This window comes from Cygnus olor, chromosome 5 (genome assembly GCF_009769625.2).
Source record: "Cygnus olor isolate bCygOlo1 chromosome 5, bCygOlo1.pri.v2, whole genome shotgun sequence".
In the NCBI taxonomy this organism is placed as follows: Eukaryota; Metazoa; Chordata; class Aves; order Anseriformes; family Anatidae; genus Cygnus; species Cygnus olor.
The window spans coordinates 37,837,036-37,864,198 of record NC_049173.1 but is presented as its reverse complement, the minus strand read 5'-3'; the positions used below and the strand labels follow the sequence as shown (position 1 = coordinate 37,864,198).

The 27,163-nt window shown below is 40.1% G+C and overlaps 1 protein-coding gene across 8 annotated transcripts in view; it reads left to right on the top strand.

Annotated features, from left to right (window-relative positions):
• RAD51B (RAD51 paralog B) overlaps positions 1-27,163 on the top strand; it is a 378,738-nt gene that overhangs the window by 226,104 nt on the left and 125,471 nt on the right. For all 8 annotated transcript variants that reach the window (XM_040557572.1, XM_040557566.1, XM_040557568.1 and 5 more), the window contains exon 9: positions 4,033-4,157. In XM_040557572.1, coding sequence (XP_040413506.1) covers positions 4,033-4,157 — 125 coding nt within the window. The remainder of the gene's footprint in view (positions 1-4,032; positions 4,158-27,163) is intronic.

Genomic DNA, 27,163 nt, shown 5'->3' with positions numbered 1-27,163 from the left:
CAAGCAGGGGGTTGTTTAGAGGTCTTCTCCTACCCTTCTAGCATGCATCCTCATCTCCCTGTGCTAGGAGCCCATCTCTGTGCTTCCACATGCCCACCCCCTTTCCCTGCTTACTGCCCCCCTTTCTTCCAGCCACAAACTGAGATCTGCCACTTCTCTCATCAGGCTGCCAGCCCCCTTTCCTTCCACCCCCTAGGTGGTCTTCCACCCACGTCCTGAGCAGAAACCCTAATGCCAGGACTGCCTGCAGCGTGAGCAGGCTGGTGAGGTGGGAAATGCCGCCTGTCAGCTGAGTGCACGGAGCTGTCTGTGGGGAAGCACCCACCCCCAGCCTGGATAAAGCCGCCTCCTGTCGCAGCTGGCACTCCGTACTGCTCTGAAGTGGTTGAGGTTAGACATGTGGGGACCTCTGAGCAGAGACCAAAGTCCTTTAGAGCCAAGGAGCCTTTAGGAGCCAGGTTCTTCTTGGGCCAAGGCTGGTCTGATACTCCCATATCTAAGTCTGAAGATGCTGGGGTTCAGAAGATCAAGGCAACGCAGGCTGAAAAAGATCACTCTCTTTGAACAGTTTTATTTATCCGCTTTCTTTGAGCTGTTCATTAATGACTGAGTAGTGTTTGAAATAACAGAAAAGATAAGTTTGGCTTTTCTTTAGGGCCATGCTTGAATATAAATCTATTTTCTTAGCGTATCGTCTTTCCTTCCTCTGAGACGTTTGCTATCTTTTTGTGTTTAGAGCAAGGAGAAGGAAAGAAGCATATGCTGCTACTGTCCTTGAACTTCTCTGCAAAGCTGGCGCTGCTTCCCCTGCTTTTAGCTCACTTCTTGTTGGTTTGCCTCTCTGTCTGCCTAATGCATCAGATTGCAGGAGGATCCCTTATAAAATGGAAACCTTTCCTGTGAGGCATTCCTTTCCATCCTGTAAAAAGTCTTCACTGTAACTTTGCTCCAGGCTTACTAACCACTTTGCACCAGAGTCATAAATTTGAATAACTTCGTGGAAGAGGATTTGCCTGAAAGTGGGTCACACACAGCCCTCTTCAGACAGGGGCTGACACAGTGTGGTACAGTAGGCTTTCTCCTGTATAATAAAATAAACTAAACTACGGCAATTAGCTTGCTTGTTCTGCCACAAGCCTCACACCTCTAGCACTTTTGTTCGCTTTGGTACAGGTTTCAGGCCTGCAAGGAATGCAGAATTAGGAATTGCTGGGGAGCCGTGCCTCCCGTGTGTCACCAGGATCCAGACTTTTAACTGCTTACGTGCCCGGTTCAGGACCACAACAGCAAGATGTTGCTCTGCGTTAGCTACTGGTAGAGAGACAGACTTCTGCAGCTGTTTTAAGCCAACAATAGCTGCTTTTGGAGCGTCTGGGCTTTTTGTCTGTAGTCCTAGGTCATCAGGCAGTTCTGTGCCCACTAGAGCTGACCTTGAGCTGCCTCCGTTGAATTTTGTGGTTCCTACCCATTTCTAGCAGGTGGGAAAGGACAGTGCCAGCTACAGGAGGAACTTTTGGCTTCTTCTGTTTGATAAAGAGAGGATTGCAAGGCTTTAAAGCTGCTTCTCTTTTTTTTTTTCTACCTTAGCCTGTTTGTACAGTAATGATATTTTACTTCTGTGGTGGAGGCATTTTGTGGAACTTAATGAACTTAATTAAGTAACTTGGTTTCAGTCATTTTAAGGGAATGGAATACAGACCTCCCAGCACCCTGCTTTTAACACTTGAACCTGTTCTTCCCTCCATCTGGCAAATTAAATCAGAAATGTAGATGAAGAGAAATTATTCTTGCCGGCACATCCACCTTCCCTATGCAGCTTGGTTAGGCTAATTAACAGAATAGCATTCTTGATGCTGCAACTTCCAGTTAGGTGCTCCTGTGGTGTGTTATTCAGGCAGAAGTCTGATGCCTATCAAGATACGAATACCTTTGTTCTGGGGAAAGAAAAGCAGCCATCAAGCAGCCATCCTTGCTGGATGGCACAGTTATAGACTGTTTTCAAACTGGAACAGGTTTTGTTCAGAAGTGGATATTGTGCATGCTGCAGGGAGTTACCATGATGTGGGAAGTAATTCAGTCAAGTACCAAGTCCAGGCTCCTATCAAACTATTGGCTTGAACCAGGTGCTTCACTATTTTCTTTTGTAGACCCTAAACGTTTAAAGACCTAATTCAAAGCTGATGTCTATTCAACCTTGAATTACTCAGGGAAGGCTGGAGGGGAGGTTTGAGGTCTTCAGATGGGTCCTTTAGTGCACTGCAGTGATTTCAGCCCCTTCTCTCCAACCTGCTTCTCTCCTCTGCCTAATGCAGTCTCATACAATATCCACATCATTGTTTGAAAGCTACCAGTAATGATATAAATAATGATTTTTACTGCATGATAGTAATTTTTGGTCTTGCCCTTTCTAGATATTTTACCAAATTATAAGCTTAAGCAAATGAAGAAACTATGTTTCTGCTCTGAATAGTTCAGGGGGGTTGGAAGTAACAAAACTTATAACCTTACAGATGTAAAAGCAATTAAGGGTCTTAGCCCGAATCTTCCAGAAACTCTGCTGGGGCATGAGATGACTTTGTCATCTCAGTACAGTATTTCTTCCAAAACCTAGTACTTACAATTTAAGTTTCAACATATACTGTTGCATTGCTGATTGTTTTGACAGAAACTTAAGACTGCTCTGAAATTTGTATTTCAGAGTCAGTGCAATACTTTTTTTTTTTTTCGTAGTCTATTTTTGCCCTTTGAAACATCAGCTTGTAGCAAGGTGAAATATTTCTTTAAGAGCTGTGACTGGCTCTACCAGGGTGTAGAAGTTAGAGCTGTCATACTATATAATCTGCTTTTTTACACTCTAATAATCTTTTCCACTGTTTTCTTTCAAGGTCTTGTCTGGTCTAACTTTAATTGACTCGCTTGACCAGGATTTCATGACCATCCTGAGGAAGCAATTTTGTTTTTTTGCCTGATAGATGTTGTAATTTTTTGTTGCCTTAATTCTGTGGCAGTTTCATTTGTTGTGTGATAGATGACAGGAAGTTTCCTTTCTTTAAATCCAACTTTCTCTCATTCAACTTCAGGCCAACACTCATAGCTTTTAAACATTACACGGTGACTGTCTCAAACAGTTCAGTTTTCAACTTGCAGATTATCATTTATATCCACAAAACAATTTGTTTGTTTGTTTGTTTTCTAAATTTCTTTGAATTGCCTGTTTTGCTCAGTTCTTGAAGTGTCATTTGAAATATAAGCAAATCAACCATCTACCTGTTCATCTTGCTTAGAATTTGTGGTAAACAAAGGTGAAGGGCTTGGGCACCTACCTGCTTGCGTCTGTATGTGTATGTATGAATGGGTTCTCTCGCTTCAGTGCTAGAGAACTCAGGTGAAATGACAATTCAGCAAGCTGGATCATGCTGCATTACTTGAAACACTTCTTTATGTTATCATTGCTGATCACAGCAAAGTGCATTTTCCTTCAGGGTTATATAAAGTTCATATGATTTCCACGACACCAGAATGGTATTTTACAGTTAAGGGGTTCCTTGCTTTGTGGGGGTTGCCTGCTTGCACAAAACAATATATTAATGTTTAGATCAGAGTATTGTTGCACCGCATGCTGCTCCTTTAAATTCACTTTTCATTGTTTAGTTATATATATGCTGTGACTCTGCTGGCCTGCTTCCCCGTGCCCACAGAAAGCTGGTTTGCTGCTTGACTGAAAGGGCAAACACAAGTGTGTCCGAAGCACGGTGCACCTCTGAATATTTAGGAAAATATACTGATCTCTGCAGGAAGGTACTGGCTACTGTGCAACATATCCTTAATTCTTGGCATTTCACGTAGGTACCAGAGGGTGAGATGGAGAACTCACACTGCAGTTGTATAGATAAATCGGAATGGTAGGAATTTCGTGCAATACTATTTGTTAAGTACAACTTGTGATTACTTAGCTTGGGGAAAGACCTGAGATGTCTGATCAGAGTTTCCATGTCTGTGGTGCGGTCCTGATGCAGTTTCTTTCATAATCAGTTTCAGGAGCATCTGGAAGCTGGAAGAAGGAGTCTGGTTGTGTGACAGCAGCCCTTGGCAACACGTGGAGTCACAGCGTCAACACCAGGCTCATACTGCAGTATCATGACTTCCCAACAAGACAGGTGAGAACCTGATGACAAAGAGAATTTAAATTAAGCCACACAAGCAGTGCCTGGTCACTTGGGCTAACTGTACTTCAGCCCATGCGGTTGTTACGATCTGTGTGTTGAGAAGAGACCAATTGCTTATCTGGGGTGGAGGGCAGTCAGTGTCCTTTGCTTTTTGGGGTTGGCCAGTTCTCCAGTGCCTCCCTGTGTTAGATGTGTTATCTGAATCACAGGACCTAGTGTGTGTTAGCACAGGCGTGCAAATTCCTTGAGCTTTTAGGGCATCACATATTGTGGAGATGAAGGTAATCCTTAAAGTGCTCTTTTCTGTACAAGGGTTTTGGGGCAGGACTGGGAAGTTAGTCCTTTTGGTACCAGAATTATTTTGCTGTCATCTTTTCCACTCTTTTGTGCCAAATTTCTGCTGTGACTGTTAGGATAGGGAGCGCTCTATCTCCTGCAGCTACTGTTTGCAAGTGGAGGCTTGCTACCTGCACCAGCAAGCTTAACTTTGAGCAGTAAATATGGCAGCAATTTTCCAGAAGTATGTCTGCGAAAAAAAGAATGCTCACCCTTTTCACTGAGAGATTTCATGCTTTTGAATGAAACATAGTAGCATTTTTGCCTGCAATCTTCACCTCTTAATTTAAAAAAAAAAAAAAAAAAAAACACTGTGAAAAGCTAGGAGGCAAGACATTTGGGGTTTGATTGAGGGAATGACTTTTTTTTTGTTTTTAAAAACATCATAACCCATGATTTCATCTGTCCTTTGGGATATCTGTGGTTATAGTTGCTTTTGGCTTTGTCTATTCTGTTTTTGCATTGATGTAACTCTTTCCAAAGGCTGTGACCCTCAGTCTTAATGTTATTGATTTTCTGTCCGTTAAAAGTAGAGTACTGTCAGAAAAAGTGCTATGCAAAATTTGTACTGTCTTATTCCTATAGTGTTATTACCCACACGTGTTCTAATTAGAGCTCCTGGTTTTGCTGCCACAACACAAGGTTTCTCACTTTTAGGTTGCAGTCTTTAGAGCCAGAGGAGAGAAAGTCATTCTGTTTTATTCTGCTCATTATGAGTAAAATTATAAAGATGGCACTTCTGTTCCTGCGAGGAGTGTACACTGAAGCAGAAGTGGTCCTCTGGATTCTCAGGTAGCAGGTTAAGTGTGTCAAATACAGTTAGAAGAGGGATCTTCTGGACTTGCATCTAGAGATTGTCCACAGTTGAATATAAACATGCTCGTACTGCTGCTCTTATTCTGGACTGTAATGAGTTTTCCCTTACTACATATGTGTGCAAAATATAAAGCTCTTCACAAATTTTGTGGATCTCTTTGGAGATACATGAGAGGTGGAACTGGCAAAGGAAAAAGGAGAGAGTGGGCAAGAGACAGGGCAGTGTGCTACTTCATGCTACACAAAGTCAACTAAAAAGGTTTAAGAACTTTGCTCTGACGGTGGAAAGAGGCAGCAGTTCCTCTAAAGAATATTCATATATTACGTGTACTTTTTCTTGATTTTGTTTGAGAAGTATTAGATCACAAGTGTATGAAGTGTTATTTTCAAGCCTGTATAGTTCCATATGTTACGATGCACTTAACAACAGTGCAGTTTTAGTCACTGTTCTTAACTCAGTTTTATCAGCTGCAGCCCCTTGCTTCCACGTAACACCATAGGCTAACTCTGTTGCAGTTAAGTAGAAGGACTAAATCTACAGTTAGGAAAAACACCTTTAGTAAATCCTATATATATTATTAAAGGCAAAGTAATCTGAAACAGAAGTGTGACATAAATAGTTATATATCTGTGAAGTCCATGAATGAAACAGGATATATGAATTATATCTTGTAAATAGTTTCTTGCTGCTGATGTCTGTCTCCTTTTTTTAGATAAATTGTCTTTTCTTCAAGTCATACAAATCTTTCAGCAAGACATAGAGTTTCAAGTAGAAGAGGGCGTCTAGAGTTACCCCCCCTGCAGCAGGACAGTATTGATAAAATTACTAAAATTTCGCACACATGTTCCTTTATAACTGTTTTATACCCACTTTCAGAATTGAATCGTGAATAAAGGTTCCTCAGTTCCTGAGATGCCATTTCAGTCATCATAAGGTGGGTCTGTCAGGAGGTATTGGATATCAGCGCTTTGAAAATCAGCACTTTTTAAGGAAGCTTAAGTTGGAGGTCCAAAATTTCCAAGTCAGTAATCATTTTTACAAATTCTCATATTACTTTATATATATATAGGAGCTCAAGATTATCTCTGTAGTCAAAATTATCTTTCCTTGGTTTTAAGTGAAATTTAGACCCAGGAAATTAACGAAAGAATGCAGTTGGTCAAGAGATCTGGGTGAAAACTAGGGCAGAAACAAGTTTTCCCTACTTTTCACACCTAGTGACCCTACAGAATCAGCACTATTAAGGGCAAAACCTGTGTTTTATTTTGACTTGCACAGTGGACACGTTTTATTTTCTTTAAAATGCAAGAGAATTCTTTCTCTCTTCAGTCACCTTACAGCTTGAGGAAGATCTTCCTGGCTCTACCTTCTCTCCCTCTTTCCCTGGAGGAGCTGGGGCTGTAGTGACAGTCTGAGTAATCTTCCCTTACATTTGACTTGCGCAGTAATAGAGCCAGCGTGTTTGTTCCCACTGGGAAATCTTACCTGTCAAGAGAAAAATCAACACTTGAGGTGTGCTGGGCCATGAGGCCCAAGGGTGGTATTCTTCAAAATGTGAAGATATAATTATTAAGGAGGATTGAAGCAAGCAGCTTGCAGGAAACACAGGATCTCCTGGGCAGCACAGCCCCCTGTTTTGCTAGATGTTTGTTCTCACTCGTGCAGTTCTGAGTTCTGGGAAAGCTTGGGGATGGTGCCGTAGCCTGCAGACCTGAAACTTTGGGCAATGCCAGGGCAGCATGTGGGAGAAAGAGTATGCAACAAATCTAGGGAAATCAAGCATAGAGTTTCTACACAGGAGTTCTTGAAATTTGAGTAAGAGATTCCTTCATTTTGTTTGTCCTGGAGACATTTTTTCAGCCAACTCTCCCTTTTTCCACCCCACCCTCCACATGTCTGTTGAACATTAATAAGACGACAGCCAATTCAGCAAAGTAATGAAATTTCTGGAACATCTTGCCTGCCTTCAAAACAATTAGCTTTGCTTTATTGCTTGGATAGGAACAGGTTTCTTAAGCTGATGAACTTTCCTCTTTTGTCCCCTTCTAGAAGGCAGTGTTCTGGTTTTGGTTTCCTCCAGGACAGAAGCAACGCCACAGAGGGGGAGGGCAGGAGCAGGTTTCCAGGCTGCACTTGGATTAGTTGTTCCATCAAAACCCACCGGTGTGGACTGCAGCAGGAGTCTTCCAGCTGCTGAGGTGGGGCTGAAGCTGCAGGAAGTCCTAAGCAGCACGGTGGTTTAAGAGCTTGGGAGAAAATGGGAGAAGTTAATCATTTTACACAAACGTGTTCATGAAGGGAACTTGCTATTATCTGTTGGGTATATGGATACTGATGCTTGGTTCTCCCCAAGGAGTCTTGCAAGTCATTAACCTTGACATTTGTTTTCCCGAATTCCATACATAAACATGCAGGCCCTTTGAGTTTGGGCCAAAACCAACGGGGCTGCGCTAGGAACTATCAGACTCCTTGGTTACCCCTATGCTTATAATTATCCTTCTTTCCTGAAATGGAGTCAGCAGGCTCCAAGATTACTGTTTTCATGTGTGCTCAGCTGTCTTTGGGGGACAGCATGGTAGGGTTTTAATAAGTTGACGTGCTATATTTAACATTTTATTTTTGTCTGTTGGAGACAGGGTGCTGGATTAAGTGAAACACTGGCCAGATCTGGTATGGCAACTTCTATGGGCCTGGTTTATTTTATAGTTTCCAAGGGATTTGTGAGACTCATAGTACAGCATTAATGGCTATAATGTGTTTTGAATTCTCAGATGGAAAGTGCTATAGAAGCACAGGGTGTTATTTTATAACAAATCAATGTTCTCCTGTGGTATTTTAAAGAAAGAGCATTTAGGATTGAGATACAGGCTAGAGCTTTTGAGTCATGCCAGGTAGTTGTTGTACAGCTCTTTTCCTGCTTCAGGTAAAGTGTTTCAAAGGGATAAGTATATTTATGGTGACTCAGTCTTAAAACAAAACAGAAAGCCATCTCTCATTCAGACTAATAATGCCAGACATAACTTTTGTTGTGTCCTTGGTTACAGAACAGCTGTTTTGTCTTGGTCTGCTCAGTATCATATGAATAAGCCCTGAATAAGCATTCCAAAATTGTGATGGTGAAGTAACCATGGTATTGCGTGGGGAAGGGCTGGGAGAGAGAAGGGGAGTGGGGACCAAGTTTCTTGTATATGTGACTCAGTAAGGCTTCAGAATGTACGTGATACCAGATTTACCTCTCCCTGTAAAACACTGAGGATAGTTGTTATATGGACCCTGTAGCTGTCCAGTTTAAAAGATAATATCAAGTGAGGTTTTCATCCCTAAAAAGGGAAGCAAATAAACTGCAGAAAATAAAGGAATTACAAACAGACCAAGTAGGCCGAGAAAGAAACATGCACTAAGTGCTAACTGGGGTTAGGACTTTCTAAATTTTGCCTTAATAATCTAGAGGAGGACAAGGACAGTAATGAAATTTGGAAACAGCATCAAAATTTTTTGTATCATAGCTTAATGAAAGATTGTAGCCTCATACTATAAAGGTTTCTATGTACTTTGGTGAGATGATAATGTTTACTGGGAAGAAAGAAAAAGCAATGAAATATACGTTGATGAAACGTACTGAAATCACTGTGAGATGGAAGGAATAATGCCTAATACAAATAAAATACAAAAGTATTGGTGTGTTTTCTTGTACTAACTTTGTAACATTTATATATGCATACTAAAGCAAATGGAGATGGAGAAGAAGCAATGAAAAAAAAATCAGTAGTTTTAAAATACTTTTGGAGTCAGATGAGGAAGCTGGAGGTGGCCACTGGTATTGAGAAATGCAGACAGAAAGCTTTTCACCTACGTGAGTGGGAACAGAGAAGCAGCTAGTTCAGTCTTCGACACAGTGAGGGGAGAAAGAGCCCACAGAGAACTGGGCACTGAAATCAGTGTTTGGCCAAAGAAGGTGACGGAGGGTGTATGAAGGTTGCCCATAGCTGTGTGTGAGGCAAGAAGTATGGTTCTTTACGTTCTGTCTTCTGCTGAGCTAGGATTTGGGGAGACTCAGGAAAGGAAATTTCAGTACCCTAGGCAAGAACAGGAGAGAGCTCTGCCTGTGCATTTTTAGCAGAAGTACTAGGACAAATGAAGTGCCATTTAGCAGCTTCAATCTGTGCTGAGAAAACCTGACTGTATATGCTACATGAATCGTGTGCACAGTACAGTAATGCAAATTATGTACATAGTGCAGTACTTTTTTTCAAATGTTTAGACATGAGAAAATCTGCAGATGACAGTGGATACTGAGCTTCAGTAAGCAGTGATAGAAAAGGGATGTGGCTATTGGGTTGTGTCAAAATGGAAGTGATAGAAAGTGTTTATCTGTTCTAAGCCATCTCATTATATAATATCTCTATCATATGGAAAATCAGCTCTGTGAAAGCACAGAGACACAGACTTTTTAAGTCAAGGAAGAATGATGCCATGGAGTTATGCAAAGGGTAGGAAATTTTGCAGGAAAATAGATTTTTCTCAGGTGAGATTATTTTTTTGTGTTTCTGCCTTATGGAGAATGTTGCTTTTGAAGAAATAGCTGTGGAATGACTGCAGGAGCACTGGTTTGAGTTCTGCAAACCCTTCCATTAAAAATAAAAATTCTTTAAGACAGACTTCTGCCTCACCCCTACTATCTTTTGAATCTTTTGAGTCAAGATGCAATGAAAGGTTGTTATGGGCTCAAATTTTAACACGTGCGTACAAACCACATCCTTTAAATTCATAATTAAGTAGCTTAGTTTTTTTTTCTGATAAAAAGTCTCTAAACTGCTAACTCTAGCAACAGAAATCTTTTGCTTATCCATAGATGATATACAAGCATAAGCAGCAATATGACATTGAGTTGCATGTGAACAGGATAAAACTGGACACAATGCATGATTGTAGCATAAACAGATGATTATCGACTCAGTATGTTAGTGACTTAATCCAGCAAAAGTGCCAAATGAAAGGATGCCATAAAAATAGAGAAGGTTCATTAACAAGTATCTAGAGCTCAAACATCACTAGATCACTTACTTTCCTGACTTCTATGTTTGTTCATCTCTCTGTTGTTTGCAGTAAGCTTTCTTCTTAATGGACTTGTGGGAGATGGTTATACAATATAAACATCACTGCAGTCCTGTCTGAATTAAATGGGGAGGGATTTATGGTCCTCTCCTGTTAACAGGACACTTTTATATAGAGAAGAACTTTTCCATCAGTCTTGAACAAGAACTCATTTACTCAGGTGCTTATATAACACTAATCAACTTATCAAAAAATCCAAATAGAAACGAGAGGACATTAGACAAAATTGAAAAGAACAGAAGGAAATCTTTAAATGGTTTATATTTTTCTCTGTTCTTTTTAAATTAGCTTTGCAGTTTTTCTTAATGAAGATTATTCTAATGCTAGATTGATAAAATGTAGCAGCAGCTGTGCAAACTTCAAACACGTCGAACTGTAGTTCGAAACATCCTTAACAAAGAAGCAGGAATCTCTCTGAGGTAGAGTCAAACTCATTCAATAAGTTATACCAACTCTTCCTGCTGAGGCTGGTGGCAGGGGTGGGTGCTTGCCACCAGGGACGGAACTGCATCATCCCAGTTGTTTCTGACTGAGCGGCCAGTCAGCTCGCAGAGGAGACTCCTCTTTGCTTGCTGCCAACCTGCACTGGTTACGAGTTTACCATATCATAATACATTATATTTTCAAATTACTATGCAAGCATTTGCTGACTGATCTCCACAATACCCCTGCCAGGTTCTCATAACTGAGGGAAGAGACTCAGAGATAAGGAACTTGCCAGAGTAAGTCATTTGCAGCTGGGAACAGAGCTGGAATCTCTTCACTACCATTTATGTGCCACTGAGCAGGATCTTGCTCAACCCTTGCTGCCTGTGTTTCAGGCACTTAAGAAGTTTTTGTACCACCTTATAGTACATAGTTCCTTGGCTGTGAAGGCACTGCTCCTGCTTCCCTCTCCAGTTTTCTATTTGATTTAACTCATCCACTGCACTAGTTTTCACTGTGGCCTTTATGTCACCAACTTCTCTCTCCTTAGTGTGCCATAAACGTCTCTTCATCAATGTTCGCCATTAATAAAAGATTAACATAGCTGAGACTGTGCCTTGAGCTTTATTGCAAAACTCTCTCTCCACTCCCTTGTTCCCAGTTTCTGTTGATACCATGGCTGATTTTTCAGTCTCTGAGGCCTTGGCTCTAGAAGTCACTTTGCATTCCTTCCTCTCTCCTGTTTGTAGACTTCAAAACTGCTCCAAGTTGCAAGATCATAACAAAGTGAATATCTAGCATGTCAATTTTTAGATAACTGAAATGCTTGTTCAGACCCTTATCTGCCACCCTGAATAATGCAACATCTTCATTTATAGTATTATCAACCCCCATATTCCTTTTCCTCTTCCAAACCAGCACAAAAAACAGAATTGTTATAGTGGTGTGACCAATATAGTCACAGTGACACTATTTGTTTAATTTTTACATACTTTCTCACTTCCATAACTGGAACAATGGCCTTTTGCCTTGTTCTGATTGATAATTGTGCACCTCCATGTTAATCAGCACAGTTCTCAGAGATGAAGGCTAGGTCTCCTGTTCTTTATTGGGAACCACTTAAAGACGAGGATTGGAGGGGTAAGATTAGTAAAATCTGTTCTGAATCTAAACAGAGAACTTCAGCCTGTGAGGCTGTTAGTCCAATGCCTTTTACAAACACTGTATTTACAGTTCACTAAAACAGCATCAAAATAGGAGAAAGAACCAGATATGACATTCAGGCTATGGTCCGAATTGTCTGAAAAATGCTTTGTTTGTAAGCTTAAGCCTGTTTGCAGAGAGGGAATGAACACAAATTCCCATCCTGTTTATATAGAATCACTTTTCTGATTTTGATTGGACTTCAGTGTGAGCTTTCCCCTCAAAGCAGAGTGGAATTAACCTAGGGCAGATTCTCTCATCAATATCTGAAATGTCATTGCTCCTAACGTCAGAGTGGCAATGACCAAAGTTGTTTATCCTTGGAATGCCTTGGCAAATCCTCCTGTCTTTTACCAGATCCCCTTTTCTTTTTTCTTGTAATTGAAAACAACCAAACTAAAATGCCTAACTGAAATTTAAGTGTTTATTATTTAGAAAAGCTTTGTTAAGTTTGTCTTGGAATATAGCATACTGAAAGTTGGGAGGAATTTCTAATTGAGAAAAAGATCAGGATAGCATTGTGAAGGAACTGGGCAAGCTTAAATTGTGAAAGTGTGGTGGAATGTAAGACATGAGATAAATAATATGTAAAATAATACTGGGCATTATAAATTTGTTTCTGCTTTACATGAGGAGCATACCAGCTGGAAGTGAAGCTAATACTGGAGTGTTTTAGTTTATCACAGGATAACTAAGTCAAAAGTGCAATGCAATCGTGAAAAGGGCCAGTGTTATCCTGAAATAGATCAGGCAGGGTATTTCCAAAGGAAACAGGGAAGTACTTGTACCATTGTACCAAAGACACTGGAAATGCCTCTGGAATACTGTGTATGGCTTAGACATTTGTGTTCAAGGTGCTAAGAAGGAATAATAGAATTACAGTGGGAATGGTGTTGCTATTCTGAGAAGAAATCAAGTGCTCCAAACAGATGAGCTCTGATATACACTTCTGTCCCAAGACATCCATTCCAACCCTCTGCTGTGAGCTCGTCCCAGCAGCAGTTAAAGGCAGCTTTGCTGCTTTCCTGTGCCTGAAACATGTTAGCATCAATCACTTTGGTCTGTAACATAAGCTGACAGGATGGACTTGAGGCCTATGTGTATATTTTCTCTATAAGTGAGTTTATTGAACCGTTTGGTCAGATTGCTCGGGTTGGTGGGTCTCAGGCTACTGCAGGAAGACTGGTTCCAGCTTACCCAGTCTGGGTAATGTTATATTTTTCCAGTGGAAGGTAGAAGTACAACAAACCTGTGAAGAGGTAGGGATCAGACATGATCCCTCTAATCCAAGGCACTGCAACTCGTATGATGCTGGAGGCATATTAAGGGAAAATCATCTAAGGAGCTTGTATATCTAGGATATTATACTTTGTTTTGTGAATCTAATGTCATTGAACTGTTCTAGATTGACAACACAGGAAAGTGATAGCCAGTGAGTAGCTTTCTAAAACTGCTGTACAGAAAACAACGTTTTCTTCAGTTCACCCTTAGCATTATGTCTACCCTGTATAGGATAGATTAATCGAGAAATTTTTTCCTACTTCAACTTTTTGATCTTTGATCTCTGTAATTCCTGTTTTATGGTATTGGTGCCTCTAGCTGTGAACTAAAATCAGACTAAAAAAAAAACAGAAACAAGGGAAGAAAAACCTCTTACTGCTTAGAAATTGAATACAGACTACTGACCCACTTTAAAGAATAAAAACTGCCTGGGATGGCCTGTACCCTGAAACTGGGTTGTTTTGATGGTCTCCAATGTTGGTGACCTGTTGGGAGCTGTCAGGCCAACTAGCTCTTCTTTATCATTTCTACTCATCATGCTGCATCAAGAAAATAATAAAATATATATTTTTCACAATGTTACCTTTCCCTGGACTGATTGCTGTGACTGTTAGAAAAATGTGATGGGATTTTAGGGCATCTGCTCAATCAGAAATGGAAAGGATGAGTTCAGGAGATGGTAAGTGTGTTAAGATGAAGCCCACGTTGTGGAAACATTGGAAGATACTTAACTAAAAGGTAAAAGGCACTATAAGTACCCACCTGACCTCTCCTGCCTCTAGCTCGCACCTACAGTAACTTAGCTTTTCAGATACTGATAGGGAGGAATTAACCCTGAGTCTGTGTCAGAAGTGTTTGTGCTCACCTTGAGTGACCAGTCTTGGCTTTTTGCACCATTCCACAAAATTTGGCTGTGCAGTTGTCGTCGTAGATTCTGGTTCAGGGTATTCAAGTGCTCCACAACACTGAACTGGAAGCTATGGAGTTCAGTTTGCAAAGACACCTGAGTGGGCCTTGTACAGAGCTGACTGTGATCCAGGAGATTTGGCTTAGAGTCTAAGCCAATAAGGCCTTCTCAAGTCTGAGCCAGCACTGCTATTTTACTTAGCAAAGTGATGTCTCTGGTCTAGCTTGTGTGTTTGTTTTCCACCTTATGTCAGTGAAGTTCTTTCTTACTGTCACTTCGCTCTTCATTTGTCTATCTAATAATAATATAAAAAAGCTGTTGTCATCTCAAGCTACAGACAGAAAGTCATCTAATTCCCTCTTAGCTTCTCTTCCTGATTCCTGGTGGATGTGGTACATGTCATAACAAGAGAAAAGTACTCTTTTATCCTTTTTTCATGCATTTTGTCTTTTCACTGGTATTCTTAGAATGGCCATCTTAGTCTTCCTTTGAAATAACTTAGCAGGCTTAAATGACAAGTGTAATTTAGCATGAAAGAATTCAAGGAGTTTCTTACTCATATATTTATTGGTACTAAAAAAAGGAAAAAATATATATTTCCTGTAAGAAATACAATAAATAGTTGTCTTTTGGATACTGTTGCAAGAAAGAAGAGGTTGAGAGGTTTTTTTCATCAGTTTTCTTCCTACAGTTGTGCATTTTCTTTGCTATGACTACGTTTATCCTTTGAGTAGGACAAATTGTTTTCAAAGCTTCACAAATGGTTAGGAACCCTAGTGCACATAGGCAATCTGAATTTCTCAAGCATAATCACTGTGTGAGAGAGTATCTAAGAGCTGTAAAATGCTACTCAGTGTTTTTGTGGAAAGAATGACCATTATGTTTGATCTTTGCTTCTGTTTCTCCTCCAACATAAAGTTTATTAATGTACTGATTGTTATCTAGGGGCACGTTGTCTTCTAGGGTTTTAAAGCAATATTTTGGGTCCAACTGTCAGCTATACTATGCACTGGAATAAGCATCTTTGCTTCTACCTTGGGTAACAAAATAGCAACATTGGCCAGGAAAAAATTATTTCTTGGTGGGTATCCACTATCCTCTAGAAATGTTAGTGAAGTCTCCCTAAACATTTCATGTTTATTAGAGAAAAGTTTTTCCAGGACGCTGTTATTTACCTCTTGTACATTCAGTAATACAGGTTATTTTTATAAGGCCATGAATCTTTCTTTTAACATACTGTTTACCACTAGGTAGAATCTCACCCAGTAATGTTCTTGCTAGATGAAATCTGAGTCGTGTGGAGAGATTGAAATTAAGTTTTAAATTAAATCTGTCAAATTTTCTCAATGCCCATAGAGTGTGATAGGACTCCAAATGTACATGCATTGCTTCTGTATACATTAGCTCACAGGTCTATTAACATTTTTCTCGTTATTACACAATGCCCAGCGGAATCTAAAATCTATTCTGCTGAGGCTTTATGTAAGATAACACTACTCTCTCACATGTGATTTTAGTGGTGGTGTCATGTGAGATTTTCCCCACGAACTTTGCTTTTAGGAACAGAACTAAGTGAACACACTAAAAAAACGTTTTTTGTTTCTTTCATATCAAAAGTATTTTGCAACCACTAGTATGGGTGAAAAATATTTATGCTACAGTCTAGGACTTGGTTCAATCCCATCTTTTTTTTTGGTCAATGCCTGGGAATTTAGGATTATGCCTTTATATCAAGGAAGTATGAAGGACTTGGTTTTATTTATGTCTGAAAACAATGAATGCAGGATGGGGAGAGCACACTTATGATGCCCTCTTACAGAGGATTGATTTTCTTTCAATTTATAAACAATAATGTTGAGCTTTTTCATCATTCAGTACGACAAAAGAAAATGGAAGAAGGATAAAGTATTGGCTGAATTAAGATTTGAGATGCATTAGAAACAGGGATCAGGGTTGAATTTGCTGAAGGTACTTTTTTTTTAATCTGTAGATGAAGTATGTTGCTAAAACTACCACAATGAAGCTTCATAGAGACCTAAGAATAACAAAAGCAATAAATCATGATGGCAATGCAAATGCTAATTACATATTTAAGAACACATATTCCTTATGTTGTGGTTGTGAATTGCACCAAGCTGATCTGCTCTGTGTGTTGGAGAGGCTGGAAGCTGGTTGGATCCCTACATCTTCAGCCACGTGGACAGAAGGGTCAGCAGCATCTCGATCTAAGTATGTTGTTCTGGAGGAGAAAGTGTGCAGCTGCGGGGCTTCCATGCTGTTCTCTCAGCTGGTCCCATCTCTTCAAGGCCAGTCTGGCAGGCGTGGTGGAAGCAGCCATATATTCTCTGGTGTTATTGTACTCTTGCTCCTTTATGAGTCCTTCCTGACTTGGGGTTCATGATCCAGGGGATAAGGCAGTGTTCCAGTATGTGTCATAAATAAGAATTGCATCCTTCAGCTCTCTTCTTATTTTTGGAATCAATGTCAAGCTGAACAGTATGGAAGGCTCTGAAAAACTACATAAATTTTATTTTCTCTTCTTGGTACCAGTGTGTTGTAAGTCTGATGAGTGACCGCAGGCTGCCACACAGGAGAATTCCCCTTGGAGGCCATGTTTGTGCTACCCAACTGCTTTATCCAGGCGCAGCACCATCCCCAGATCCCTTTTCTCAGTGCTGTTTCTTTGTGGTAACCCGGACGTGCTGGCTGCTTTCCTGCTTAGCAGAAGCTACGAGCTCCTTCTCCTGAATTACCCCTCGTGTTGGACAATTACCAGGGCTTTGGGTCTCAACTGTTTTATAGCATAGGAAATCTGCATGGCCAAGCTCTTATGAGGTATCCTGACCTCTAGAGGATCTCCCCTGAGAAAATCAGGAGAGACTCAGAAAAGACAACAAAATTCAGTTTACAAAGTAGGGAATAAGGCACGTGGCAGGGAGACAGAAAGTGATTCTGGGATGAAGAATTTCTCCGGGTCTGGTGTTACATGAGCAGAAGGGAGCTGACTGGCCCTGCATACCCAGGATTTCACCCTGGGGAACTTGCACCAGATGTCCCAGAAGCCAGGATCCTCCCTGGCTTAAGTGGAAGTGTACTGAAGGCAGCCTGTTCTGCACTTCCTAGGCCAGGTTGTTACAGTTCAGACAATTTGGATAAACATCTGGGACTGTGTTTTCTTCTCCAATTAAAACTTGAAATGGACCAATGTTTGCCTGGGCAGTGGAGTTCCCTGACACTGAAGTTCTTGTGAATCCTTAAGTAGCTCAGGCATGAAAGAGGCACCCAGGCTGAGAGTACAGGGCAGTGTTCACAGCCTGGGAGAGGGCAGCTAAGCCAAAAGAAGCGTTTCGTTAATTTGGCCTAATGCAATCAGGGCAGTCATTGCTCTGGAGCACATCGGGACAGCTCACCTTGGAAAGTTGTGCTTTTGTTGTCTGTGATTGTCTTTGATACTCATTTGAGGTTTTGGTGGTTTTCCTTCCGTTGAAGTTGTGTTTACTCAGTCCAAGGATATTCAGAGCTCCTCATTACGGTGCCCAAAGCTAAAACCATGTCTGAGTGGCAGCACATATTATGTGCTGAGCTCTCTCACTCGAAATACGGTGTTTGGCTAAAACTTGCACACTGGAACAATTTCCAGACTGATCATCTGTTGCTAGCAACTACGTGGATAGGATAGATTCAGGACCTAGAAAATGTGGATAATTAATCTCCCGCCATGAGCATCTGGTGAATGCTTCCTGCTTACGGGCAGTGAGTGCTAGAATGTGAAGGTGAAATCAATTGAAGGTAGAGGAGAACATCACAGCCAAAGTACAGGCCTTTGTTCTGGTTTTATGACGGGGGACAGAACTGACCCTACTGGACAGTCAAGGAAATGGACAACAGAGCTGCTGTTTAGTGATACTTCTGCTGCACCCTCTGTGTAGGGAAAAGCAGAGCATCTCCAGAGCTGTGCCCACCTAGCAGAAATTAATATGAAGCTGCTGCAGATGTCTGTCTCCATGCATGATTTTGGACTAAAGCAAAGGAATGTTATATGTTTTTCATGTAATTGCTCAAGGAAACAGGGGCAGAATTAGGAAGAGAACTCATGAATCCTGATTCCCAGGTCCTGTCATGGTGCACTATGAAAAGTCCTTTATGTATGTACAAGTTTTTAGAAGAAAGAACTGAAGCCAGACAGATAAAACAGAGCTTGACATTCAGAGACTGTCCTCATTCCTGGACTTGTCCACTCCCCCGTTTCTCCTCCATTCCTAAAAGACTCTTGGTTTTCATTTCTATCTCCTCCTCTTGTTTGTTTTCCTTCCATTTCTTTCCTTTACAAGTATTGAATGTCTCCTCTGGGAGCAAGCCCAGCCACATGTGCGTGCAATGGTGGTTTATTTTTATTGGAGTCATTGCCTGTGACTGTTATTCATTACTATAGGAAGAACTGCACTAACAAACTGCGCTTTTTTTTCTGTTGTAAAAAGTCCTGTTTTGTACATAGCTACCGAGAGCATCTACTGCCATTGTTACAAAGCTGAGAGTTTGGAGCTTGGATTCTGCTGCTGCCTCCTGAACGTCCTGTTGTGTCTGATGTTGCAAAGCAGAATGCCAGCTCCTCTCAGCTCCTTTTCACATTGTCTCTTTGACCCAACTTTTCAACCATCTGTCCATTCCTCTGCTACCTGAGCAACTGAATTGGTCTCTGCATATGGAAGAACTCAGGGCTGTGCAAAGCTATTGCAGTCACTGACTGCTGTTGTGGCTTATGTTAACGGGTAGAGCCAGAACAACACCAAACAAGGCCTGCCTGACATAAATGCCTGATCCAGAAAAGACAAGTCCAAAGTCCTATAAAATGCTTTTATCTCACTTGACTTCAGTTTTCTCTTGACACTGGATAAGTAATCTGTAGCCTCATCTCCTTTTCCTTTTATTCTGTAGTTACCACACATTTCTATGCCACCATGGGCAACACCAGCACCTCCTGAATTGAAGGTTGTGTAAGGAATTCCTGGTACTTCTTTAAGATTAATCTGTGGCGTAAATAATAAAATGATCGGTAGCTAAATTAGGAACACATGCTTAGCATAAATATGTCAGAGCTCAGAGATGTAAGCAGCTCAATTGATTTCACATAAAAAAATACAACAACGTAAAATCAATGATTATTAATTAACCACTTCTGAGGTCAGAGTGGAGTACAGTGAGGGAAGATAACTGATTTGCCTTGGCTTACCCAAAAAACATAGGACCTTACTGTAAAAGTTAATGCTAAGACAAAACAGACAAGAAGTGATTTATCTGAAGTTTGGCTAGTGTTGCATAGGTCCATGATTTCTGGAGATTTGTTTTAAAGATTTCAGAATCTCTGCTTCCCACTAGCAGTGACACCTGAATCTTAAAATCAAAAGTAATCTGACTGAATTTGTTGAGGAGGTTTGATCTAATTGATATTATTTTACTTTTGTTAAAATAAGTGTCATGCTGCTACTTCAGGATTGAGATTTCTTTGTACTCTTCATCCCACGCTGAATCCACCTCGTGTTTTCCATCAGGCTTTTGAAGGCTTTCCCTTCACTAACTCTCTTATTCAAATCATTGTCTGCTGTTGCTACTTCCCCTGAAAAACTGTCTTAAATGCATCTGCATTTCTTGCTTCCTATCCCCTCTGCCACACCTTTTTTCTTAAGACGAGAGGCAAGGACTACTCGACTTTGCAGTCTTAGCAATGTTTTTAATACGTGGAATTTGTATGCATCGCACTAAAGGAAAATATACAGATGTGCTGCTACGTTTTGGGGGCTGAGACAACAGCAGGACAGTCAACTGCCTTTTGAGTCTGTTCATTTTGGAGTTGGTTCCAGATGTGTGCTAGTGGACATTTTCAGGATATACACACAAACTCTGCTTACCTACTTCTCTGCACTAATTGGTTTGGATTTATGGAATGCCTCTCATAAAGCGTCTCTAGCTGCCACTGTTGCTTTTCTATAAAATAGTAGAAAGGAAACTCCTTCCTAAATAGTTTCCTCTGGACAGGATTTTCTTGTGGGGGAAGGAGAGAGACAATCCATTTAGGTTGCTCTATAAAGAGTTTTATTGAGTTGTGGCCCATTAACCTGGCCTTGATGAAAACCTTTTCAAACAACTGGACTTCAGGGAGCCACAACTCTCAAGTGCTGTGCATGGCCCAAAAGAAATGATGGTTTTCTAAGAAATCATTTTAATCCGTATTGTTTTTTTTTTTTTCCTAACGTTTGCAGAAGTTGTAGGGACTCCACAGCTATTCCCTGTACTGGGGCTCGTTCGTAGCCCCATCTCTAATTGTTTGCTCTCTAGTGCTCAGGGCATCTTAACCTTTCACCGTTCGCAATTCACTGAGTTTGTTTTTACCTGGCAGAATATACGTGTGGGGTTTAGATGATTAGGAGGGTTGAAGGATGACTGTATATATCTGCTTTCCCTCGACCTGTCTGTTTTTCCTCTTTATTCCCAGTCGTGGTACAGCCCGCCCAGTCTGGGGCCTTTCCTGCTGACAAGGAAAGAAGCCAAGAGGAAGCCTCCAGCTGGTGCATAGCATGCAGCTGTGGATGGTACTGCTGGGGTGGCTGAGTTTTCGTCGCTTGAAAGGAGAAAGTCTGTGTACAGAGAGCTTCTCCTTGCAAGGGGATTTAGAGGAAGATGTGAACTAGGGGGTAATCATTTCCATAGGAAAATACAAGTCCCTGATCGAGTCAAACTCTACAGTGAGTTGCGTGTGAAGGTGATGTGATTTGATAAGGTCTTCTTGAGATCTTAGCATTTGATATCTACTGTACGATCTTTAGGAATGTAATTAATTTCTTAACTTCAATTTACCCAAATACATACTGTGGATATTTTTACCCTACTGTTGTAAAACCTTTTTAAAATCTACTGATAAAGTACCATACACAAAATCTTGTTATTCCAAAAATCATTCATAGTAATGGAGGAGATCAGTAAATTGTTTACGAATATATCCTAAGGCCATGGTCATAATTGTAGGTTACCTAGCCTACCTTTTTTTTTTTTTTTTTTTTTTTACCAGCACACTGGAAATGAATTAGGGCCACTTTTTGTTTTTGTGACAGGGAACAACAATTATCTCCCAGGGTAAGTCAGATCCTGTTATGGGACTGGGGTCTCGGAGAGCTCCAGGGCCTTACAAGCCTTTCTAGTGTTTGGTGAAGCCTGGCAGAAAACACAACCATTTTTTTCTCCCACCTTGTAAAAAAGACATCCCATTGCCCTGAAGGTTTTTTCTGTGTGGAGAGGGAGCAGGGAACAGCTGGTGTGTGAAGCCTGGATGCCACTGCAAAGTTTGTGCTTGGAGGGAGCTCTTGACTCTCCTCAGGCACTTTCTGGTGGGCTGGAGGCGACAAAACCTGTGGAATGAGAGCTGGTCCTGGGAACTGGGTCACAAGTCCTGTGCAAAAGCAGATGAACTACAGAATAAGGACCGCTGCTTTCACTTCTAGAACAGATCAAATTCCTGCACATAGGGCCCAAGAAGAACCAGCAGGGAGGGGAGGAAAAACAGTCATGAGGTCTGCTGGGATATCTGATGCAAAATCAACTTTGTTGTTTTCCTAACAGGCTTTTTCCTGGGCTCTGCAGCTGAAAAAACAACCCTTCTAATCTACAATAAGAAGGGAAATTCTGGCATGAAGATTGTCCACCCAGACATTTTGGCACAATTAGGGGAAAAAATTGTTTAGCTTAGCACTGATTTTATTAGTGCCCGAGTCTAACTGAACCTGTAGATGTACTCTTTTCCCTGCTGAATGACAGCGTCGATGGTACAGGTTTCTTTGTCAGTTCTCAGCTATGCTTTTCCATGCTACTGCAGTATAAGTTGTGTTCTTTGAAATGTACTGACTATTAGCAGTGATCGTTTACTGCAATAGGACAACAATATAAATTAGCAAAAACTCCCAGCAAACCAACATTGTTTCACAAAGGCCAGCTATAGTAGTAAGGCTCTTTTCACAAAACTAAGGTATTCGGTAATTTGACAGTACATCTGAATCCTAAAATATGTATTGGCTTTAAGTGTAATTTTGTTATTCATTACGATTGTTAGTACAGTAGAAGTCTCTTGTCATTTTTATAATCTCCAGGAGTACAAACGATGAGATAAGGTAAATCTGTCAGAAAAGGAAATCTAAGGAAAACAAACAAACAAAAGAATCTGATATAGTTTAAAAGAAGTTTCACATGGTTTCTCTAGTGTTCCTCAGCCATTGCTGAGAACCTTTTCCTTGTTAATAGTCTCAACAAAATATGGGCAAGAAACTGTATGTCTTCCCAGTGTAAACAGAAATGACATTAAATGTTAATACAGCAGATTTTATCAAATGTTTCATTAAAAACTTTTTTTTCTTTTTTTTTTTTTTTTGTTAAAATCATTATTTCTCCATGATGGAAATCTTTTCTTCTCTCTCTTTTTTTTTTTTTTTTAAACCATCTGAGAGTTCATAGCTCAGTCAAAAGCATCATTTTATTTCATCACTTGGTAGTTTATCTTCCTGGCATTTTGATAACTAATTTGATATAAGATCCTGTCAACCCTCTCTTCCCCCCCCTCTTTTTTTTTGGTAGGACACTGGCTTAATTTCTGGTTATCAGACTACTTCTGAAACTCCATCCAATATATTTTCCAATTCATCACTTTCTTTGCTATTGACAGGAGATGTTGTCCCAGTAATTAGTATTTTCTGCTGGGCTTTTGCAATCAATTTCTGTGATTCATCTCTTCCATAAAGCTTCCATAAACAATAAACTTTATTAATAAAAAAGCTTTCCCTAATTAAAAAAACAAACTTTAATGTACATTTTTTCTGCTGTCATCATCAATTCTCTCTAAGGCTTTTGTTTCTCAACTGTTCTGCCTGTCTCCCATTTATCTTCCTTTATCTAATCTAATGGCATCTATCCAGTTTCTATTCACTTTTCATCAAGGTGATATATTTTCTGTCCCATAGTACCTTTGTGTTCCTAACATGCCTCATGACAGAAATCATTTTTCAGTTGTTTAATGTTTATTCTACATTGCTGTCATATAATAAATAATTATTACAAGCCTCCTGATGGGGAAACACAATGTTAGAAAGGAAGAAAAGAAACTAAAATTTGACCACTTTGTAAGGTTAGGACTTCAAAAAACTTAAAATAACTTTGACTTTTACATCTCTCATCCATTTCTATCGTTCCAACTAGTACTATCAGAATGTATCATTCCAACTAGTAGTATCTATAACAGTAGGACAGCAGCAAAAGAACAACTGCACCTGGTATTTATATTACTTTCCAGAAGCTCATGGATAGCCCAGATCAGGAAGACTCAATACCATTTCATCATTTTTTATATGTTTATTTCTATTCATTTCATCATTTAAGAAATCATTTCGGTATTGGACTATTATTTCCCATCACTGTTTACTCAGCTTAAATTATGTGCTGCTTTTGGTGAGACTTCAACTGAAAAAAAATGTTTTTGCAATAAATAATAATAAATATGATACAAATAAACAATAAAAATTGTCAAAAGAAGTGTTAATAGGAAATATTTCTGGTGAGGTCAGGATTTCATCTTTGAATCCTTTATTAAATAGTGCTTATCATAAGAGGTATGTCTTTCATATGTCTGGGTAGGAGACAAAGCAAAGAATTCTTTTACGCATGTCAGGAACATCTGTAGAATTGTATGCTCCTTTATTTTCCTGAAGCAAAAAGAAAATTTTTCTGTTACGTTGGAATGAAAATTTAGGTTCTTAATCAAAGTTTGGGAAAGTAAGGTTGTGGAAACAGGTTTCTGTCTCAGCATGCTATACAAGTAGCCTCCATATAAAGAACTTAGATTCAGGCCCAGGTGCAGACAACACACCTTTCTGTACTCTCTCCAGATTTTGGCCATGGCTGATTTAGAATTGGAACAAGACAAATGGTTAAATATATGTGAGTTTTAGAAATGCTTCCGAGATATCCTGGAAGCCTCCTTGTGTTCTCCACACCCTCAGGTGGTTGCTTGGATTCTTAGGGAGAGGGGCAGATGCTCTCCAGAAGACAGAGACGAGGTGGCTTTCAATCATAAATGTTGTATTTGAAAGCTAGCAGCTTTTTTCTCCTTTAATTGACTGTGAAGATCCCTAGTTGCATGTGGACCTTCAAGAGACATTGTTAGCCTGTATTCTTCCAACTCTGTCAGTTCTCTCAGTGTAGAAGATGAATTGGCAGGGCTTTAGTGCTCAGTCTGCACACAGGATTTGAAGAGACTTCATAGGTTATGGAGCACATTGCAGGCACTGTTTCTTATTCCCTTTCATAAGTATTTCAATCTGAATCCTGTAACAAAGATATTTTTTTTTCATCTTTGAGTTGAAGGCTCATGTTTACTGGTGGTTAAAAACTTTCAAATTTCCAGCCAAAATGTTTTTGTGGCTTCACATTTGTTTTTGTGCCAGAGTTGTCTTTCAGTTTGAGTAGCTCTTTTCTTTGTTTCCTGCTCCGTTCTCTCACATCCCCTCTCCCACTCACTGACACACAGACAGCAGTCAGCCTTCGCTTTTGCTAGATTCACTGAGATAATGCTTTCTAGTGGCCTTTCAGATGAGTGCTCTGTTCTCCTCATCAGCATGCAGCCCATCTCTTGTAGTTTGAGTTCATGAGTGACCTGTACCATATCTGGTATTCCAGAGTAAAGCATACTAGTGGCTTCTACAGAAATGCCAGTGTTTTCACCAGGTTTATGTAGTAGCACATCGTACAGTTGGATTTGCCATAGTCTTGGCTACATCACATTGTGGGTTAGTGATCTTCTCAGGTGGGAAGTGCTTTCTCTTCAATAACTGACTGTTTCCTCTTTTGCCTTACAGCTTTCCTGCTGATTTTCATTTCTTCATTAACAATTACTATTTCACAGTGTTAAAAGCTTTACAGCATCCATGTTTAATTTTACCCAGTTTTCCAAGTCCTCAATTATTCTCCCCTGCAGCATTTCTTCTAAAGCCCTACAATATACTTCATCAGCTTACAGGCCTCAACTCACCAGTTTACATCTTTTTCCTCATCCATTTGAGGTTTGTTTTTGCTGCATCTCAGTTCTGTTGCATCATCTTCAATTTCATAGGTGTATGACAAATACTAGCTATCAGATCTCAGTTCATATGCTGATTCTTAAAACGTTTTTTCCTCGATAGATATTATCTGTTTTCTCCTGAATGCACTAAGTTCTTTGAATTTTCTTTCCAGTCAGTTGTTGTTTCTGCATCTATATGATTGTTCCCATTATCAGCCTTGCTCTTCCTCTTCTTCAGCATCCTCCTGCTTGTTGAAAACTGATGTCTTCACTCACTTGTAGAAAGTTTAATCACTATCCTTATCTAATTTCAGTATAACTCCCGATTTTAATTTCCTTTTTGATATTGCTAATATTCTTTCCAAGCTCAACAGTACCTTGATTTTTGGCAATTCACTTCTTGGCTTCCAAAACAACTTTTTTTTTTTTTTTTAAATCTGTTTTTCCTTTTGTATTTCCTAAGTTCCTGGAATATGCTTAAGAACCTACTGTGCATTGGCTATTCCATCCAGAGAATGATTTGCAGTGACCTTTTATAGTTGTTTTTTTCTCTTTGGTCAGAACACAAATGTAAATACATATTTACTTTTTTCAATTTATGTTAACGTGGAGTTTGGTGTTATAAAAAAATTCTGTGTACTCTACCTGGTTGTGAAATAATGCAATCGTACTTAAGGTTATTTTTCGCAGTAAGCAAACATTCAAAGTAAAGCATTACTTTTGAATATCATGAGCTAGTTCTTTCTAAAAAGAAAGCTAATTCTGAGGCTCAGATGTAACTGTGGAGCAGCCTTTCAGAGAGGTCCTGTGATGTGCTGCTGAAAGGATGTGATTTATTATGTTTTTTCATTGCTATACTTAGTTATGCACATATTGTAACTACATAAAAATGCAGTAACAGAATGTACATAGGGTTATTTGAATGTCTAGCTGTTTGCACGTACAACTGTGCCTAGTGCACATTCATATATAGGTTAATATTTATGTGCATAGCACTGCACAGATTGCCAAAAATCTGACCTTAGACATCAGGTTTGTAACTGTTTCACTTTGGGCCAATCTGATTAAACATCCAGCTGTTGTGGGAGACTGTAGCTGAGCATTTGCACAGTTTTCCCACCCCATTCTCTCCGTCACATTCTCAGAGATCAGCGCCGCATTGGCACCACAAGACTGCTAAGCACAAGGAGGCAGTCTGTTGTCTGTCTCCCTTCAGATTCTCCGTCCTACCCCATAAGTGAGAAGGGCTGTCTGTCTGTCTGTGAATAATGACAGGAAAGGGAATTCTGGGTTTGTCAAGGTGCATCACAGGCACGTGATGTGACATGCTTCTCCTTCCTCCTGAAGTTTGTTAGGAAGAAGAATAGAAGAATAATAATTAGCATGCAAGAGGGGAAAGTGCTAGCATGGCAGTTTTCCTACTTGGAATAGTTCAAAGGTTATATCACATCCTGGGATGGTTTTGCCAGCTTCATAAGGAAAGCATTGACATTTGGACTGGTCTGATGTTCTCCGGCTGTATTCATGTTCTTCATGTGCATTCCTTTATTTTTTACTGTCTGAAGAAGAAAGAGTATATTTGGTTTAAATTCTGAAAACCATAAAACTGTTAGCTAGCTGTGGGTACACGTGGGTTATAATGATTACGTTTAAAGCCCAGGTATGAGGACTTTGTTTCTTCAGTCTGCATCAGAATCAGATGAGAAAGTCACAAGAAATCTCAGCATGATGGTATCTGCAGACTACGAACACAAATGAAACCTGCCTACTATAGAGATATCCTTAACATTTAAAGTGCTACAGGAAAGTTGCACATGCCT